This window comes from Molossus molossus, unplaced genomic scaffold (genome assembly GCF_014108415.1).
Source record: "Molossus molossus isolate mMolMol1 unplaced genomic scaffold, mMolMol1.p scaffold_m16_p_22, whole genome shotgun sequence".
Classification (NCBI taxonomy): domain Eukaryota; kingdom Metazoa; phylum Chordata; class Mammalia; order Chiroptera; family Molossidae; genus Molossus; species Molossus molossus.
The window spans coordinates 21,713,383-21,731,014 of record NW_023425358.1 but is presented as its reverse complement, the minus strand read 5'-3'; the positions used below and the strand labels follow the sequence as shown (position 1 = coordinate 21,731,014).

The window sequence follows — 17,632 nt, the reverse complement described above, 5'->3', positions numbered from 1 at the left end:
TTGCCCAGAGCCACAAAGTGGGTCAATGACAGAGCCTGGCCTTCCTAAACACTTCCCCACCATAAGTGGCTTAATCAAAGGAGAGGAAAATTGAGCCTGTTCCTTACCTTAGTTTATCCAGCTGTGAAATGGGGATGATTCAGGGCATACCTTCATCCCAAAATGTAGGAAAGAAAAAAAGATCTGTATTTTCTATGGAGCACTCCCTACAAACTAAGCATTTTAGGAACATAGTGGATTCATTTATCTCACCATCAAGGAGGCCCTGAGTGCTCTCATTGGGTGGGGCCTGGTAACTCCTCAGGAGGGGGGAACACTAACCAGTTTGTAGACACCCTTTTTTTCCTATAGCTCTGCTTCCTGGATGCCAGGGCAGAATACACCTGGCTGAGTGCCCAGTCCGTCCGCCCCCCCCCCCCCGGGCCAAGGGTAGGGGGGGTGCCTCACACAGACCTCACTAACCCAGCCTCTCTCCTTCCCTCCGGCAGAACCAGAGGGGTCAGGGGCAGGCCCTGCTGGCATGGGCACCCCCAACCTCCTTCGGGGCAAGAGGGGAGGACACACAACCAACTACCGGATCGTGGTCCCCAGGAGCCACAACGAGAGAGGCTGAGGGCTGTGGCGGCCCCTTGGGTGGGCCAGGCCAGGCTTCCCTTCCCAGCCTGGAGCTGGCCAGCTGCCTCCAGGGACCGCCCGTCCATATTTATTATTGTCCTCAGGGTCCCTCTGCCACCTAGGCCTTTGGAGTAAGCAGGTCTAGGTCCTGGCATCCCAAGCACGTCTGCCACATATGAGGCTGAGCAGGGACTGGGGCCTGAGAGAGAGGTGGCCCACGTGGGAGGTGGGGCCTTGCTCGGGGCCTTGGGCCTGTGTCCCTGTGTGAAATGGGGTGATGCAGGCCTGCAGGGAAGGGGGGACAGGTTCAGGGTTTCTGTCTTCCCATCAGCTGCCCAGGCATCCAGGCCTGTAGGCACTGAGGGAGCTGAGGTCTGCCCTGCCCTCAGCACCTGCAAGGATGATGAGGGAGGGCAGTCTCACCTCCCTTCCTCCCCATCAAACCTCAGAGGAGCCCCCCATGTCCCTCTCATTTCTGGTGCTGGGTCCCCAACCCCGAGGTCAAGCTGCCTGAGCTGACAGGGTGTTGAGGACTCCTTGACTCAGTTCTGTCCCTGGAGCCCCAAGCTACCCCCATGTCCCAGGTCAGGGGTGGGGGCATGGAAAGGGAGGAGCCACCTGCTCCCACAAAGCTTGTGACAGACACCAGGAGATAGGTGTCTACCAGCCAATAAAGACCCTTAGCCTGATTCCACCCCAGCCTGGTCTTAGTGTGTCTTCGATGGGCGGCAGCAGGGCAAGGCCAGGGGCCTCTTCTCAGTGGCCGTCACTGCTTGCCTGCAAAGCAGGTTTGAGGCTGGCCTGCGCGAGGCCGGGGGGCCAGGGGGCCAGTGCTCCCCTGGCCTCCACTTGGGCAGCCGGGTAGATAAGCACAACAGAGGCTCAGGCCACCCCCATGCCCTGGCCAGGTGTCCAGCAATGGCTGTGGCTTCTGAGAGGTCAGGGGAGCAAGAAGCTGCCAAACCTGAGGGCAGCTTCTAGAGTAGGTTCCAGCAGCTTCTCCTGAGCCTGTTTGCACAACTAAGGAAATGGTGACCAACAGCAGGGTTAGTCTCCAGGTAAGCAGAGTGTAGACTGCTCCAGGACAGGTAATCCCCTGCACCACCCTTCCCCTCAGTCCATCCGAAACTCACACCACGCCCAACCCTCTGCCCTTAGCTGTCTGTACCTCCCCTCCCTGGGAAGGGACAAGGACTGAGAGGGGCCAGGAGGGAGGAGCTCCTGCTTCCACGCTGAGGAAGCCTCTCCCCCACAGCACCCCACCCATCACTTCCTGCCCACAGGCCCAGCAGTGCACAACCACCAGCCTCCTAGCCTGCTCCAGGCCAGGCCTAGGAGACTGACTGAATTGGCCCCTAGTGAGTACCCTGAGGACTGGGCAGTGGAGGGATGGTATTCCTGGGAAGGAAGGCAGGCTTCCTGGAGGAGTCTCTGTGTAAGCTGAGACCAGATGGGTAAAAATTAGCTGGGAAACAGGTGATTAAGAATGCTCCTCAGCAGTCTGGCTGGTGTGGTTCAGTGGCTGAGCACTGACCCATGCACCAAGAGGTCACCAGTTCGATTCCTGGTCAGGACACATGCCCAGGTTGTAGGCCCGATCCCCATTGCAGGGCATGCAGGGGGTGGCCAATCAATGTTCTCTTTCATTGATGTTTCTCTCTCTCCCTAAAATCAATAAAGGAAACAAAATTTTAAAAAAAAGAAGAAGAATGCTCCTCAACAGGGGTCCAGCCCAGCAAAGACCCAAGGTAGAGGACATAACTTCCTGGAACAGTAACACTGCGTCTGGACATCAGGGAGCCGCTCTCCTACAAATTGGCTGTTCATTCACTGTTCATTCATTCATCCCCTGATGCCAACACAGAAGAATCAGATACAACTGCTGCCCCCAAGGAGGTCCAGGTTGAAAAGTGAACTGGTTTTTATTCTAAACAGTACCAGGGCAGGGTGCTGGAGGGGCTTCTCCTGCACCCACTGTGGCTTAGTACACAGGGCTGGGACTCAGACTGCCCACTCATAGGCCAGGACTCTTGTCACCTGAGGGCCTGCCTGTGCTAGGAGGGCCCAGGCCCTCAGGGTGGGCAGGCCCCCCCCTCCCCTGAGTCACTAGGACCTCAGTGCCCACTTCCCCGCCAACCAGAAGTGACACAGCACCCTCCACGTGCCCTGTGGCTGCTAGTGCCACCACTGCCTGCTCCATGGGGAAGCCCATGCGCTCCAGCTGCTGCAGCCTGCGAGATGGAGGGGACAGAGAGTGTCAGGTTCACCGCCAGCCCCACCAGGGGACCCCCACCCCTGCCCACCTTGCCCTACCGTAGAGAGGAGACAGAGGACTTGGGCAGCCATAGTGGGCTCTTGGGAACCTGGGCTGGCCCCTCAAGGACTGAAGCCTGGATCCCCTTCTGCAGCATCTGCTCATCTAAGGCTGCCCACAGTGGGGTCCCTGAGGGGAAGCTGGGCCCGGTGTAGGCCAGGTCAACCTCTGAGGAGCCCTCCCAGGTCGGCTGCACAGGCCCCGAGCCTAGTGGGAACAGAGTTGAGCCTTCACTGTGGGACCAGAGACTAGAGGAGGCCACGTAAGGAGGTCCAGGTGTGGAAAGCCTGCAGAGGCAGAAGCAGAAGAGGGCCTAACTGCCAGCCACTGCCACAGCTTCCACCAGGGTCGGTGTCCTTGGCATTACCCTCACCTCACTCCAGGAAGGGTGACAGGCAGCTCAGCCACACTGCCTGGGGTGGGAAGGAGCCTGAGTGGCCAGCATCCCGCCAGTACCCTGCACAAGCAGCCCTCCTGCAGCGCCTGCAGCTGCCGCTCGGAGAGCTCCAGCCATCGGAAGGCCCCGGCTGCGTCTGCCTGCCCGGGGCAGGGCGGCTGGTCAAGGAAAACCAAAACTAGCCAGGAGTGAGCCCACTGCCTGCCAGGCCCTGTGCCAAGTATATGATGGGCATTCCCTCATGTCTCCTCACTATAGCACTGCAAGGGATGTGTCATCAACCCAGTCAGCAATGGAAGTTCAGAGAGGAAAAGGAACAGCCTGAAGCTACTCAGTCAGTAAGAAATGGAGTTGGATTGTGCATCACCCAAAACACCTGTCTTATCCCATTTCAACCACTGCTGCCCCACTCCATGCCCAGAGCCTTACCTTCCTGCTCAGTATCAAGGCAGACTCTTGGCCCCATTAATACAACCCCCTATCACCCTCAGCCAGAGCAATATGCTCCTCTCTCCAGGATTCAGCAGCTAGTGTCCCTAATCCTAAACAACTGTAGGGGGTCTGCCTGTGTCCACTGTTCTGATGGCACTGTTTTCCCCAACAGGCATCAAGTATCTGTGAAACAAAAGCCTGTGTTTATTGCACATGCACCATGGGCCACAGGTGGTTCCCCCTTTCGGTGCCCAGAGTCCAGCTCACCCTCACCCCTGGCCTTTGCACTTGCTGTGCCCTCTGCCTGGCCACCCTCTCCTTTTTAACTTCTCTTTACCTGAACTCCTCATCCTGCATGTCTCAGCTTCGATGCCACCTCCACTGGGGAGGTCCAGGTAAAGTGCCTCCTTGGGCCACCTCAGTCCTCCTGAATTCCCCCTTTAAATTGTAATTGGCACCTCCACCTGGCCACGAGCCCTTAAGCCACAGCCCAGAGCCTGGCTAAAGGTGGACTCGGAAATACTCCTGGAAATGTGTGTGCACAGCTTTCTGGCATTGTTGAGCCTGACCCACTTGTGCCTGTTCCTTCCCACGTACCCTGGGGGCCCAACCACAACCCCACACATCCACATAGGCCCAGGGTCCAGGCAAAGGATACAGGCCAGGCCAGCAAGGAGGCCACAGAAGAGCTGTAGGAAAGGTGGCTCGGAGGTGAGCAGTGATGTCAGGGCAAGCAGCAACCATGGGAATAGCCACGGTGGCAGTGCCCCATGGAGCCCTCTAGGGCGGTAACCCTGCCCTGCCAGCATGGCCAGGTGGACAGGCATGTACCCGCAGCCACCGGCTGCAGCGGACATCCCGAGGCCTGCCAGCAGCACAGCCATTAGCCCGGCAACCAGGGCGAGCAGAGTGGAGGCATGCAGGAACCGCAGTGTGCCCAGGTGGCACTCCTGCTGCCAGCCGAGCACAGGCAGGAGCAGCAGACTCAGGAGTAGGCTGGGTAGAGCCGTGTGGCCCAGAGCATGGGTCAGCAGCCGATGTGCTGGGAGAGAACGGGTTTATGTGCCAGGTTAGTAGCCCCAACCCCTAAGGCTGCCCCAGGTGTGCCAGGTTGGGAATTACCCTCTCAGGGCCACCCCCTAAGCCTGCCTCCCCTCCCCAGGAGCCAAAGTCTGCCTACTGCCAGCAATCACTCAAAGAGGGAACCAAGGGCTTCCAAACACCATGGCTGCTCCCCTGCTGTATTAAACAGAACAAGCCAGACCTACCACTTAGGCTTCTCAAGAGCAACCAACTATGGATGAGTCATATAACCTCTGTGAGCATCATTTGGGGTCCTCAAATATAAATGGAAGCTGCTATTATTGGGAAACAGGCATTCAGCTGGGGTCACTCCTCAAGCTCCCAACACCTCTCCCCCATTTCCGTGCTTAGGTGAAAGCCTCAGTTCACACTTCAAAGGCAAGCCATCAGAACGGGAAGCCTTTTGAAAAGAATTCCTACTCATAGGCTCCCATCCCTCTGCTGGTTCCTCTGCCCTCCTTGGCTATGGATGAGCTGGGCATGCTCCCATCCAAGGTTGACCATCCCCAGGGCACTAGGTCCTATCCCTGCCTGACCACTGCAAGAGGCATGCCACTCCTGCCAACTGGTCTCAGGCCCCATAGCAAGTCTCCTGCCTCCTCCGAGGCCCATGCAGCCAGCCCTCACCCTGCCAGGGATCCAGCAGCAGTTCCGGGGCCAGGGCAAGGTTGGGACCTGCCCCCACCAGCCACAGACTGCTCATTAGCAGCATCAGGACTGAGGAGGCAAGAGGCAGTGCTGGGGACAGTAGGCCAGGGGGGCCTCTGTCATACATAGCTTGGCTGAAGGTGGTCAAGGGCAGTCTTGGGGCTGTGTGCTATGGGTAAAGGAAAACAATAACAGTTATTATTGCAGCTTTTATCTGACTTCATTTCAATTATCCTACCAACATCTACATTTTACAGAAGTAGGAACTGAGGCTGGAGAGACAGGCCCAGCAACTTGGCCATAGAGGAGTGGATCCTAAACACTGAGTTTAGCCTTCTTGTCAGTCCACTGGCCTGTATGTGAGGACGGGGAGGAGCCAGGTCAAAACGGCCCTGAGCACTGATGGGCCCTGAAGAAGAGACTGGGATGGGAGGCACAGGGCCAGGAAAATTGAACTGGGGCCCTGGACTCAAGAGATACAGTCTCCCAGGGCAAATTCAGGGCCATCTCCAGCTTTCCTCTGCTTCCCTCCAGCTACTACCTTCCTCCCTCTTCCCCTCCATTGTGCCCAGCCTTAGACCTCCAGATGGCCTCAGCTGTCCTAGAACAAAGGGTAGAGACCAGCCAATGGGCAGGCAGATTAGGGAGGGGGTGGGGCAGAAGATTTGAGGAAGGGCAGCAGGACCCCACACCCTGAGTGCATACAAAGTGACCCTGGACTGAGACATTCCCTTCCACAAAACCCTAAACACAGCCCCTCTGGCCCTCGTCCCCCTTTTCACAGGAACGTTCCAGTATCCACACTTCTTCCTGTAGTGTATCCCTGGGCAAGTTTTGCAATCTGAGCCTCTCTTTCCTCTTCTGTAAAATGGGGATTAAGAAAATCCTTTCGCCCAGCCAGTGTGGCTCAGTGGTTGAACATCCACCTGTGTACCCAAAAGGTCACCTGTTTGATTCCCCATCAGGGCACATGCCCAGGTTGCAGGATGACCCCCAACAGGGGCATGCAGGAGGCGGCCAATCAATGTTCTCTCTCATGATGTTTCTCTTTCTCTCTCCCCCTCTCCCTTCCTCTCTAAAATCAATAAAGAAAAAAATTATTAAAAAAAAAAAATTATTTCCTCATAGGATGAGAAAAAATAATTACTAAGGCAGCCTATAACTCTTGGCCATCCTGGCTAATTGTGGGAGGCAGATGTAGCCACTAACTGCCCCAACAAGGGGAGGCCTCAACGTGGAGGCAGCTGCTCCAACCCTGCTAGTCTGCCTTCAAACATGCCCATTCCCTGGCCTCCTGACAAGGCTTTTTCTCCTGTCCTCCAGGCCCTGCTGGAACCCCTCACCCCTGGCCAGGTCTGTGTGTCTCAGGAGTCCCACTAAACTGATTTCATAGGGCAGAAAGCAAAATCCCAAAGAGAGAAGGCCGCCTCATCTGCTCCTTTGTCAAGGGCATCCTCAGCATCAAAACCCACCGGACAGTTTCCTGCAGGAAAAATGTAGAAAGCTCCTCTGCTTCCATATTCAGCAGACAAACTCCTCTGCACCCCTTGAAGCCCAGCTCAAATGTCCCCATTCCCTTTTCTGGCCCCCACATCATGGATCTTATCCTATCGAATGGGCACAGCTTGGCCTGTCTTTCTCTTTGGCAGATCAGGTGGTGTCATTCTGATTACTCATCCCCAAGTTCCTGCTCACACATAGCTGGTGTTTTACATGTGTTCACTGAAAGAAAGGCACTGTCTTGGCACCACATCCCGCTGAGAGGGTTGTGTGAGACTGGGTTTAAGTTTGAGTCCATGAAGGCAGAGGTGCCACCCTTGCCCAGAGCCAAGGCATCCACTGCAAGCCTCCTCCTGCACCTTCACACCTCCCCGCCCCCCGCGCGCCCTGGGTACCTTAGTCAGGGTGAAGGGCTTCCCCACGGACAAACAGAACTGGGGCTTGAACCCTCGGGGCAGTCTCTTCATCTATAAAATGGGGCTATGCACCATCAGGCCCTGCCTACCTTACTGGGAAGCCTGAGAACAGAATGGGAAGGAAGATTCTTCCGGGTGATGGAGAGTAGGGGTCCCAAGGTGTGGGTCGGACTCAGCTTTGTGACTTTGAGAAAAATACCCAAATTGCTTCGGCCTCAGTTTCCCCTTCTGTAAAAACAAGGTTAGATGAGGAATGATTAAAGGGCATTCTCCTCGACCGTTACTGGGTGGGGCTCTCGGGTTCAGGCGCTACGTTCGGGGCCTCCCATCCAGCCCACCCGCCTTGGCCCCCGCCCCCGCCGGCCCGGGCCACGTGTCCGGGGTACTCACTGCGGAGCGCGCCCCCCGCCCCGCGAAGGCCGGGCGGGGCCCCCGGCTGGGAGTAGGGACTCAGCTTCCCGCCGAGGCCGGAGCGCCCTAACCCCATTCTGCCGGTACTCAGGCGCGTGACCCCCGCCGACCGGCCGGCGCGCCAACCCCTCCCCCGCCGTCCGTGAATTAGTCAGCAGTTGTTCTAGGCCCAGGTCCCTTCCCCCAGCCCTCCCTCCGGCCTCCGTTTCCCTTCAAGGCAGACTCTTCAGAGACGGTCCCTAGAGCCAGCGGACGTGACCACTTAGGCCAATTTAGCCTCGTGCGGCGAATCACTCCGCCTTAATACCAAGACCCGCTCATCCGCCGTTCTCGTTCCTTCGGTGCTATTTTGGCCAGCGCGTCACGGCCGGCGCTTTTTGGAGAGGATTGGGGCAAGAGTTGCGGGCGGGAAAACGAGGAAGCTATGGTTCATCCCTTCTTCCTCCACCCCCGTGGCTTGTCCCGATGGTAGCACCCGAGGTTGCGGCTTTTGCGCCTGCGCAGTGCGGCGTCTAGGGGGAAAGGGAGAGGGAGACGGACGTTGAGAGAACGAGAAGGAAGGAGAGAAAATGGCGTCCACGGGTGAGTGTGGGGAAAATGCGGCCGCGCCAGCGACGGCCAGGACGCCCAAATCGGGGGCTGCTCGTCTTTGGGGGTGGTCGGGACGACTGAATAGAGTTTCTTAGAAGGGTTTGAAGTACCCGCCGCGGCCCGACGAGCTCGAGGGTCCGCGTTTCCCTCCCCTCCCCCATCTGGCAGGCCGCTTCTGGAACCTTCCAGTGCCTCTGCCGCGCGGGGGGCTCGCGGCGGCGGGGTGCGCGGGGTCTCCGGTGGCCTCCATTGTGTGGCGGCCGTCGGGATCCGCGCTCGGGGCCGCCCGCCACGTGGGCGGGGCCTGCGGCCTCCGGGGCCCCGCGTGGGGGGGTCGGCCAGGCCTAGAGCCTGGCACCCCGAAACTGGAGGGTGGGAGAGCCGACGTCGGCTCGAAAAGCCGCGACCATGCTGCCTCTGACTCTTCTCCACGTTTCCAGGGAGGCGGCCTAAACCCTCGGGCAATTCTGCCTCACCTAGAAGCCCGGGGGGAAAGCAAATAAACAAAAAAGGCCAGCGGATTTGTGAGCCGAGGGGCGCCGACCTATGAGCGAGAGCCCCGTCATCCCTAAGGCCCGGGCGGCTGGGGCGGCCGGTGCCGCCTAGCTGCTGTCCCCTTGGCGAGTTCCAGCCCCAAGCCCAACTTCTGCCCGACCGGGCTTTATACGGGCTGAGCCCCCCTCTTGAGAGCCCCCCCCAATCGGCTGTTCCCTCTGGCTTCTTCGTTTTTACCATTAACCCCACCTCCATTCTGCCCCAAAAAGCAATCAAGTAGTTTCCCAGGGCAATTTTTCAGCAAACGCCGAGGGAAATCCCGTTGTATAAGACCAGCCCGGGTCGCGGGGCTCTACCGAAAGAAATGTCTGGTCTCTTTGACCTAAGAGAAACAAAAGACCAGAGTTGGCGTTTGAATTATGCTTAAGTAGTCATCTCACACGTGTATTTGCCTAAATTAAGCGGACAGGCTTGTTAATTTTTGTGGAGTGATACAGGAGAGGGAAGGAGACTGGACTGGGAAAGAAAGCTCCGGGGTAGGAGCTCGAATGTGTTGTCTGGGGTGGTCCCTAATGCAAAGAGTGTAGCCTAAACATGACCTGCGGTTTGCCTCCAGTTCCTGCACTAACCTGAGGTTATTGGTAGGCGGTGTTCTTAAGCGGCCTAATTCCAGGCCTTAAAAGCCGTGGGTCAAGACAAGAGAAAGACGGAAAACGCTTTGGGTTCTTCCGAGTTATAATTTAAAAGAGTCCAAAACCCAGCAATTTAAAGACGGTTTGATAACTCTTCCCAATTGTGTGGTCAGTGATCAAGCAGGTAAATTGCTGGCTATTGGGGCCACGGTACTGGGTACCCCTGGAAAAGATTGTGTGCCTAGATATGCCAGTTTTTTGGTCTACTTTGTTCCGTCTCTTTATTGCTACCCACCATGTAGTATATTAGAATTCCAATTGCTGTTTATGTAGACACAGTAGTGGACCTGGCAGGGGACCTTTGAGGGGTCACATAACTACCTGAATTTTGGCTTCCTTTTCTTCCAATTAAAGGAGGTAAGCTAGACCTTGTAAGAGCCCTTCTGACTTCTAAGCAAAGTATTTTGACTCCCACAAAATTGTCCCATACTTATTTTCGCTCATTATGTAGTCTGAATCTCTAAATCTCTACAGTTTGGGTAGTGACCACAATAAAGTATCTAAAAGTCATTGCCTTGGATAATGTTAGATGTTTTTTCTCCTCACGTATGTTATATATTAGAAAAGTATAGTATGTGTCCATTTTAACAAAGAATTACAGTGCAAACTCCCAATTAACTACCGGTCAGACCAAGAAATACAGCATTGCACACTAAAGGCCCAACTGGATCACAGACAGCCCCTTCTCAACCCATCCATTTTTAGTGAAGTCTTCAACTGCATATTTGGGAGTTAAAAAACAAAACATACTGATTGGTAAATAATCTGACCAGTGTGTGACTGGCATTATTGAGACCGTAAAATGTTTGTGTGATGTAGGTAAATAACTTCTTGTGAACAAATTTGCTACCTCCCTTAGACTACCAATATGGGGCTAAAGCATCTGGTTTCACACTGATCTGAGAACATCGGTTGTTACATATCAGCTTTGCCAATTTTATGTTTTACATAACCGTTCTTGTATAAAAGTCCTCTTGCAAGCATTGAAGTTAGATGTCAGCCATTTAGTATCATTTCTCACTCAGAAACCTCAGCAAAATGTAGGTTGAAATATTCAATTTTTTGATGTGTCTTGGTGTATTTATTTTGTGAATACCACATGGAAGAAGTGATTTGCATTTACTTTTTATTTGCCATATCAAGAGTGCAGCTTGAGCGCTACAGGAAATGTCTTAAGGTTTAAACCTTCAACTGCCTTAAGGTCCTTCTGAGCAAATCAATTCATAGCCTTTGGGCAGTTGATTTGATGTTGATGATTCAGGGTTCTGGGTTGAGGGTAGACAGAGGAAAGAAAGTCAAATTATAGAGGTAGAAAGATGAGCCAACTTAAAAGAGATGGATTCATCAGAATGCTCTTGGGCCAGATGGACTGTGAGGCAGACTTTGGATGGAGTAGAGGTAAAAACAACTCCATGAAGAACTGCCATGTCAAAATGTTTTTCATATGGGGGACTATTTTCTAAATAGAATAAAAAAGACCCTTTTGTTTGGCCCTAATGGCAGTACTGTCTTCGAACAAGATATGTATTTCTTGTGGAGAGCAAAGAGTTGGGAAGAATTTTTTTAAATAATTATTTTAGGCCCTGGCTGGTTTGGTTCAGCGGTTAGAACATCGGCCCGCGGACCAGAGAGGCCTGGGTTCAATTCCTGCTGAGGGCACGTACCTTGGTTGCAGTTTGTCCCCAGCCCCAGTTGGGGTCGTGTGTGTGGCAACCAGTCTATGTGTCTCTCTCACATCGATGTTTCTCTCTCTCTTTCCCTCTCTGCCTCTCACTCTATCTGAAGATAATTGCAAAAATGTACTTGGGTGAGGATAAAAAAAATAATAATAATTAACTTTAAAATACATACATATGTTACCCTGGCTGATTTGGCTCAGCGGTTGGAGCATCAGCCCGCGGATCAAAGAGTCGCGGGTTTGATTCTAGTCAAGGGTACATACATGCCTTGATTGCCGTTCGTCCCTAGCCCTGGTCTGGTTGTTCGGAAGGCAACCCATTGATGTGTCTCTCACATTAATGCCCCCCCCCCCCATCTGGTGATAAATATAAAAATATCCTCAGATGAGGATTTTAAAAAAATTTAAAATGCATATGTTTAGTTCAGTAGTGCTGTGAAAACTTCTGAATCATTTTATTTTCTCTTTGTTTTCACTACTTGTAGACACATTACTGGGCCAGAATTTTTAGTCCCTTTTGTAAATTTCATATGAAAAGGAATATTAAAGGAAGTTTTACTTAGAAAAAAAAGAGAGGGGCGGGAAAAAAATGTGGCTTTTCTTCTTTTTTTAATCCTCAAATGAGGACAATTTTCTGTTTATATTCACCTAGAGAAGGAAGGAAGGAAGGAGGGAGGGAGGGAGGGAGGGAGGGAGGGAGGGAGGGACAAACATCTACTGGTTACCTCCAGCAGTCGGGACAAACCACAGCTGAGGTTCATGCCCTTGACCGGAATCAAACCCATGACTCTGGTCCTTGGACTGACTCTCTAACCACTGAGCCAAACGGACCAGGGCAAAATGTGGCTTTTTTTTTTTAAGATGAAATCATTTTGAGTTTTAAAAAAGATGATTTTACCTAAAACTAAATTGTTCCCCAAACAATTAAATGCTTTCTCTGCTAATTATCAGGATTCTACCTTAACTCCACTTTGCTGGGATTTATAATATTCTAGCTTTTGAGTTACTGTACACATGTAGCCCTGACACAGTCAACAAACCCTTTAAAACACTGGATTGAGATAACTGTCCTGTTTTCTGTCGTTCCATTTCACAGTCCTGCTAGGGAATTAGGTTAGTCTAATTTGCTAACGTGAGAGAGAGAGAGAAAAACTAGTTTTTGAGGAGATGTAACCACTAATGTAATCAATCTAGTGCTGAACATTGTGATGTCACTTGCCTCCTTTTTATATGAAGATAAAACTTCTGGCCCTATTGGTTTGTCCTGTTCTCTATTAGTCTTAGGATAATGATCATGTATTTGAAATGACAGCCTGTTAAGGGGGGGGTTTGTGGTGATGGGAACATGCACAGTATCTCTGCCAAATCAGCTGATCTTGACCTCATTTGCTGGCACTGTATTCAAACTTTCTGAGTTTGACTGGCTTGGACTTATTTTTCATGTTGGTGTTAAGAAATAAGAGGTACTCATTTGGACCTCTCTAAACAATTTGAAGAATTCATCTTTCTGCCACCTGAATTCCTTCCCCCCTTTTTTCCCTTATCTTTGCTGACTTCATACTATTTTCTCTCCTTGTTTCTTCTAGATTACAGTACCTACAGCCAAGCTGCAGCCCAGCAGGGGTAAGTCAGTCTTTTATAACAGCATTTTGTGTGACTTATTAATGGTACAGAGCCTGCTATAGTTGTGGAGGATTTAGTAATGGAATCTGAATGTTCTAGATTCAATTTTTGCATTTAATTTCTCTTACAGCTACAGTGCTTACACCGCCCAGCCCACTCAAGGATATGCACAGACCACCCAGGTAATCTTTAAAATAAATATATGTAACTGCATCCCCAAGTAAAATGTTTCTATCAGCCATTAAAACAATAGCCAGCACAGATCTTTTTCAAAAAATTAGGTAATAGAAAAGTGTAATATGCTTGTAATCATAAAATAACCAGGCATTTTAAACTTTCACAGTAGGAATGCCATTATGTATGAAACCATCCCCAAACTCGGAGTTGCTAGCTCTCCATACCTTTCTAGTATCATTTCCTAAGTATCCTGCTCCATGCTTGGTCTTTCTGTGTATTTTTATGCTTAAAGATATTTAACTTAATCATATAACAGTTCTACAGAGGAAGGTAATATAACATTTTGCAAATGAAAAAATTGCAGTGTATAGATATTAAGGCATTTACCAGTGGTCTCAAAGTAAGTGGAGGGGTGAGCTCTTATGGCTGCCTAGCTATGGAACTTCTGAGATCTTCAGTACATGAGTCTGTTTTAAAGCCTAGGCTAGCAGATTCTAGAAATTAGCCTCCTGGTGTTCTCAAGATCACCTCAAATTCTGAAATAGTCTGTGGCATAAATGGGTACTAATAATTCTGCCATAGAAACATTCTAGAACAGGCAGAATGTGACATCTCTGGCAGATATTATGTAACAGTTATTCTCTAGAATATAATCATGCTAGTATCTGAAAGAACACCTCATACCTTGCCAGGTTTTCTATATTACTGATGTCCAAGTCCAAAAGACAGTGCTGTTGATGTGCTAACCTTAAGGAGACATGCAGTGTTCTCCTAGTTCATTTTCTTGGAAAGTGAAATCTTTGTCCTGCTGAAAATCTGGTTTTCAAAATTATCTGTAGCTTTTAGTTCCATCTTCATTTTTTTTCTTTTTTCATTTTGTCTTCCTAACATTTGTTTCCAGTCACTAAAACTGCTACACTTAGTGCTGACAGTTATACACCTGTGCCCTTATCTCTTGAGAGTGTCTTGTTAATCTCCTGTATAGTTGAGTGTGGTTTTGCCTAATTATCTCAGGAACTTTTTTACAGTTAAATTTATGAAAATACGAGTGAATTTGATAAGGGAAAACAATTCATAATACTGTGATCACTTGTCTTTTTAATCTTTTTATTTGAAAGCAGTATTTTCAACTTTGGTTCTCCAATTTAGAAACTTAGAAGTAAGTCGGGTGTGGGTTTTGTTGTTGTTGTTGTTGTTGTTGTTGTTGTTTTTCCCCTAAAATACATTTTCTTTGAGCAGGCATATGGGCAACAAAGTTATGGAACCTATGGACAGCCCACTGATGTAAGCTATACCCAGGCTCAGACCACTGCTACCTATGGGCAGACAGCCTATGCAACTTCTTATGGACAGCCTCCCACAGGTAAAGTCTTCTTTGGAGATACTTTTGGGTCCCATCAGCTAGAGTGTTTGCTAAGAAGCTTGTTACTTGTGCTATTTGGTGTATATTCTAGTCCATATCTTGCCATCTGGGGATCTTTATTGTTAGGAGGAGCTGTTTTTTGTTCTTTTGTTTTGTTTTCCTTTTCCTTGAGGGATCGCTAATAGAATGTGGGTGGAATACCAAGGGAGAAAAGAACTTTTCCTTTTAACTATTCTATACAGTGTATTGAATAATCTCACAGCAAAGTGGAGGATATATAAAAGATTGTGCTAATGCTAATGCTGGGTAAGAATGAGCTTTCTTATACTGAGCTGCTAAAAAAAAATCAAACTGATTTTCACATCTGTTTACTTCATCTGATAGTATACCCTCTACTTTTTGTTTTGTGCTTTCCACAGTAGAAGGGACCAGTACAGGTTTGACTATCCTGCTCATTCTTGCATGGGAAATGCTTTCCATCTTGTTTAACCCTGTAATGTTAACCCTTTAGGTGTTTTCATTCGTTTAACCCTCAAACTTTCTAACATCACACACAACAAGGTGCTACTGGAAAACTGCTTCAGGTGCCATTCGCAGATTCATGTTTTTTTCCTTTATGTGATTTTTGGAAAGGTTCTGCTTTTATTTTACATATTTTTGTGTCAAACCTTAATAATAGTTCACCTTCCCAAAGGTATTTCAGATGACTGTTCCCGAGCTGATTTCCCCTTATTCCCTGAAGGATAGATGCATGATTAGATTTATTTAGAGGTGAAGACTGCCACCCTGCATGTTAATTATGTTTGTCTGTTTGTTGGTTTCCAGTCCAGACACATTTTATTTTCTACTTAAGTGTTAATGAATTATTTTAATTCATAGTATGTCTTGGGAAAAAATGTACACATACACACAACATTCTAGGGAGCTAAAATCTATTCTTAGAATTAGTAAAGCTATATCCTAATACTGGGGTTGAGAGTGGAGTATGTGAAAATTTTACAGTAAGTTTATGTTAGTACTGTGTAAACACTTTAGGATTCCCTACCTTCTCCCCACCCACTCCCATCTTTATTATTATTACTACTATTATTATTAAAGAATATTTAATACAAAAGTCTTACAGGTGTAAAAACTTTTTTTCAAACTATCTTCAGTTCTATAAGTATATATATATTCTATCAAATATATAATCTGTCAGAGTCTTTAGTGGGGAGAAACCTATTTATAATTTATATTACTGCGTGACAGTGTCCTGAATTTGATGGGAAGCACTTCCTAATCTATCTAATACATACCTTGAATAGGTTGGGACATGGTTAAACTTCCAGTTGGTAATAGTTACAACTTTAGGGAAAGTTGGAACTAAGACTATGCAGTTGGATTTTTAATAGAGAATTTTGAAATTGTGAGATGAATTTTATATATTTGACCTATTATATTTTTTATTGAGATATAATTGAACGTAAAACCGTTTTAAGGATACAACAATGATTTTATATTTGTATAAACTGCATTGTGAAATGACCACCACAGTAAGTCTAGCAACATCCATAACCATGTGGTTATTTTTTTTTTCTTGTGATGAGAACTTTTAAGATCTATGCTGTTAGCAACTTTTAAATACATATGCATTGTTTTACACCATTTTACATAAGGGGCTTGAGTATGCTCAGATCACGGGATCCGAAACAAGTCCCCCAGAGATACTGAGGGATGACTATATACAATACAGTATTTTTTTTTTTTTTTCTTTGTTGATTTGAGAGAGATAGAAACATTGATGAGAGAACATTCAGGCGCTGCCGCCGCCGCCCCCCCCCCCCCCCCGGGAATTTGGCCCCCAACGTGGGCATGTTGCCTTGATTGGGAATCTGGGTGCTCAACCAGCCGGGCCAATACAGTATTATTGGTCACCATGCTGTATATCACCATGACTTATTTTATAACTGGGAGTTTTTGACCACCTTCAGCCATTTTTAAAAACAAGTATCATTTAAAAATAAATAATACTGCTTAGATTTGCCTTTGGAGTCTCTAGATCATTTTATAAGGACATGATAAAAATCATTTATAGAAAATGCAATGGTCTTTATGGTTATGTAAAGCCTTGTATTTACATTGTCATTGATTGAAAAAGTCTCATTATTAGTGCCTATACAAAAAGTATAGGACATTCTAATACAGAAGCCAACAGCTTAAATAAGAGAGTACACTTATTAATAATAAGGAATGTTTATATTAATGTTAAAGTTTATGGAGGACCCGTCATATCTCCCTTAACCCTCCCATGAACTTCTGGCATATAGGAACCAAATTTAAACCTGATGAACAAATTGAAGCCAAACCAAACTAAGTAGGACACTGACACAGGTAGTAAGTGGGTTTAAGCACACTTACTACTGTTTTCCTTAACCTCATGCTGCTTTGCATGTAAAAGTCATTGGGTAATTATTAGAAGGAATGTATAAAAAAACATTTTGGTTTTCTAGAATTTTAAAAAATTATGAGAAGGGGCTAAATAAATCTCAGTTCATTCATTGGAATAGAAATCTTAAACTTTAATTTTTTTACTGTTCAAGTTTAACAAAAATTTTGGTTAATTTGTGTAATGTTTTTAGTACCTTTTTCCTTAAAATTGTTAGCACATAGTAGATGTGTTGTGTTTTGTTTGTTTGTTTGTTTGTTTGTTTTTGCTGTTGGTCTTTTTTATTATCATTAAATCAGTTTGCTCTATTAAGTTTTGCTTATTTTGCTTGGCTGCTTATGTTGGTACTACAGATTAATTAAAAGATTGTTAATTAACCCAGTGTCTATTACTGTAATTTTAGCACTACAAGGCTCTGTTGCTGCATAGTTTTATGACATGAGTTATTTTCCTGATCAGTTTGTTTTATTTTTGTTTTTAATTACTTTTTCTGTAAATTTTATAGATGGCCGGTCATGTAGGGGTAAAAGTCTGTAGGAGTAATAGTGTAGGTGGAATTAGATTTCAGTTAAATTTAAATAAATAAGTGCTTTATATGGTTAACATTAGGACTCTACACAGAACTTTTAATAAATGTTCAAATGAACAACAACCCACTCAAAAACCTTCCATTGTTTGAGGCTTCCTGTTTTGTTTTGAGAACAAAATTACTATCTTTGTGTATAGTTAATTTCAGAATTTCCCAAAAATGTTTGATGTATAGAATAAAGTT

The 17,632-nt window shown here is 48.0% G+C and overlaps 3 protein-coding genes across 9 annotated transcripts in view; 2 read left to right on the top strand and 1 right to left on the bottom strand.

Annotated features, from left to right (window-relative positions):
* Positions 1 to 826, top strand: part of EMID1 (EMI domain containing 1) — a 38,738-nt gene extending 37,912 nt beyond the window's left edge. For 3 of the 4 annotated variants that reach the window (XM_036276435.1, XM_036276436.1, XM_036276433.1), the window contains one exon: positions 489 to 826. In XM_036276435.1, the coding sequence (XP_036132328.1) occupies positions 489 to 613 (125 nt within the window). In that variant the 3' untranslated portion in view covers positions 614 to 826. The remainder of the gene's footprint in view (positions 1 to 488) is intronic. The other variant, XM_036276434.1, reaches the window with a different exon arrangement.
* A 1,452-nt stretch (positions 827 to 2,278) lies between these two features.
* On the bottom strand, positions 2,279 to 7,900 carry RHBDD3 (rhomboid domain containing 3). 2 transcript variants are annotated; one of them, XM_036276438.1, is made up of 7 exons: positions 7,796 to 7,900; positions 7,385 to 7,633; positions 5,469 to 5,658; positions 4,417 to 4,800; positions 3,303 to 3,462; positions 2,929 to 3,216; positions 2,279 to 2,846 (listed from the first exon to the last, which is right to left on the bottom strand). In XM_036276438.1, exons 2-7 carry the CDS (start codon positions 7,454 to 7,456, stop codon positions 2,630 to 2,632), a joined length of 1,311 nt encoding a protein of 436 aa, XP_036132331.1. In that variant the 5' UTR covers positions 7,457 to 7,633; positions 7,796 to 7,900; the 3' UTR covers positions 2,279 to 2,629. The 2 variants fall into 2 exon arrangements, with proteins under 2 accessions (XP_036132331.1, XP_036132332.1); XM_036276439.1 differs by having other exon boundaries at positions 7,495 to 7,633.
* Positions 7,901 to 8,156: 256 nt separating this feature from the next.
* Positions 8,157 to 17,632, top strand: part of EWSR1 (EWS RNA binding protein 1) — a 29,575-nt gene continuing 20,099 nt past the window's right edge. For 2 of the 3 annotated variants that reach the window (XM_036276419.1, XM_036276420.1), the window contains exons 1-4: positions 8,322 to 8,398; positions 12,859 to 12,895; positions 13,026 to 13,077; positions 14,312 to 14,435. In XM_036276419.1, the coding sequence (XP_036132312.1) occupies positions 8,386 to 8,398; positions 12,859 to 12,895; positions 13,026 to 13,077; positions 14,312 to 14,435 (226 nt within the window). In that variant the 5' untranslated portion in view covers positions 8,322 to 8,385. Of the gene's footprint in view, positions 8,399 to 12,858; positions 12,896 to 13,025; positions 13,078 to 14,311; positions 14,436 to 17,632 lie in introns of all 3 variants that reach the window. The other variant, XM_036276421.1, reaches the window with a different exon arrangement.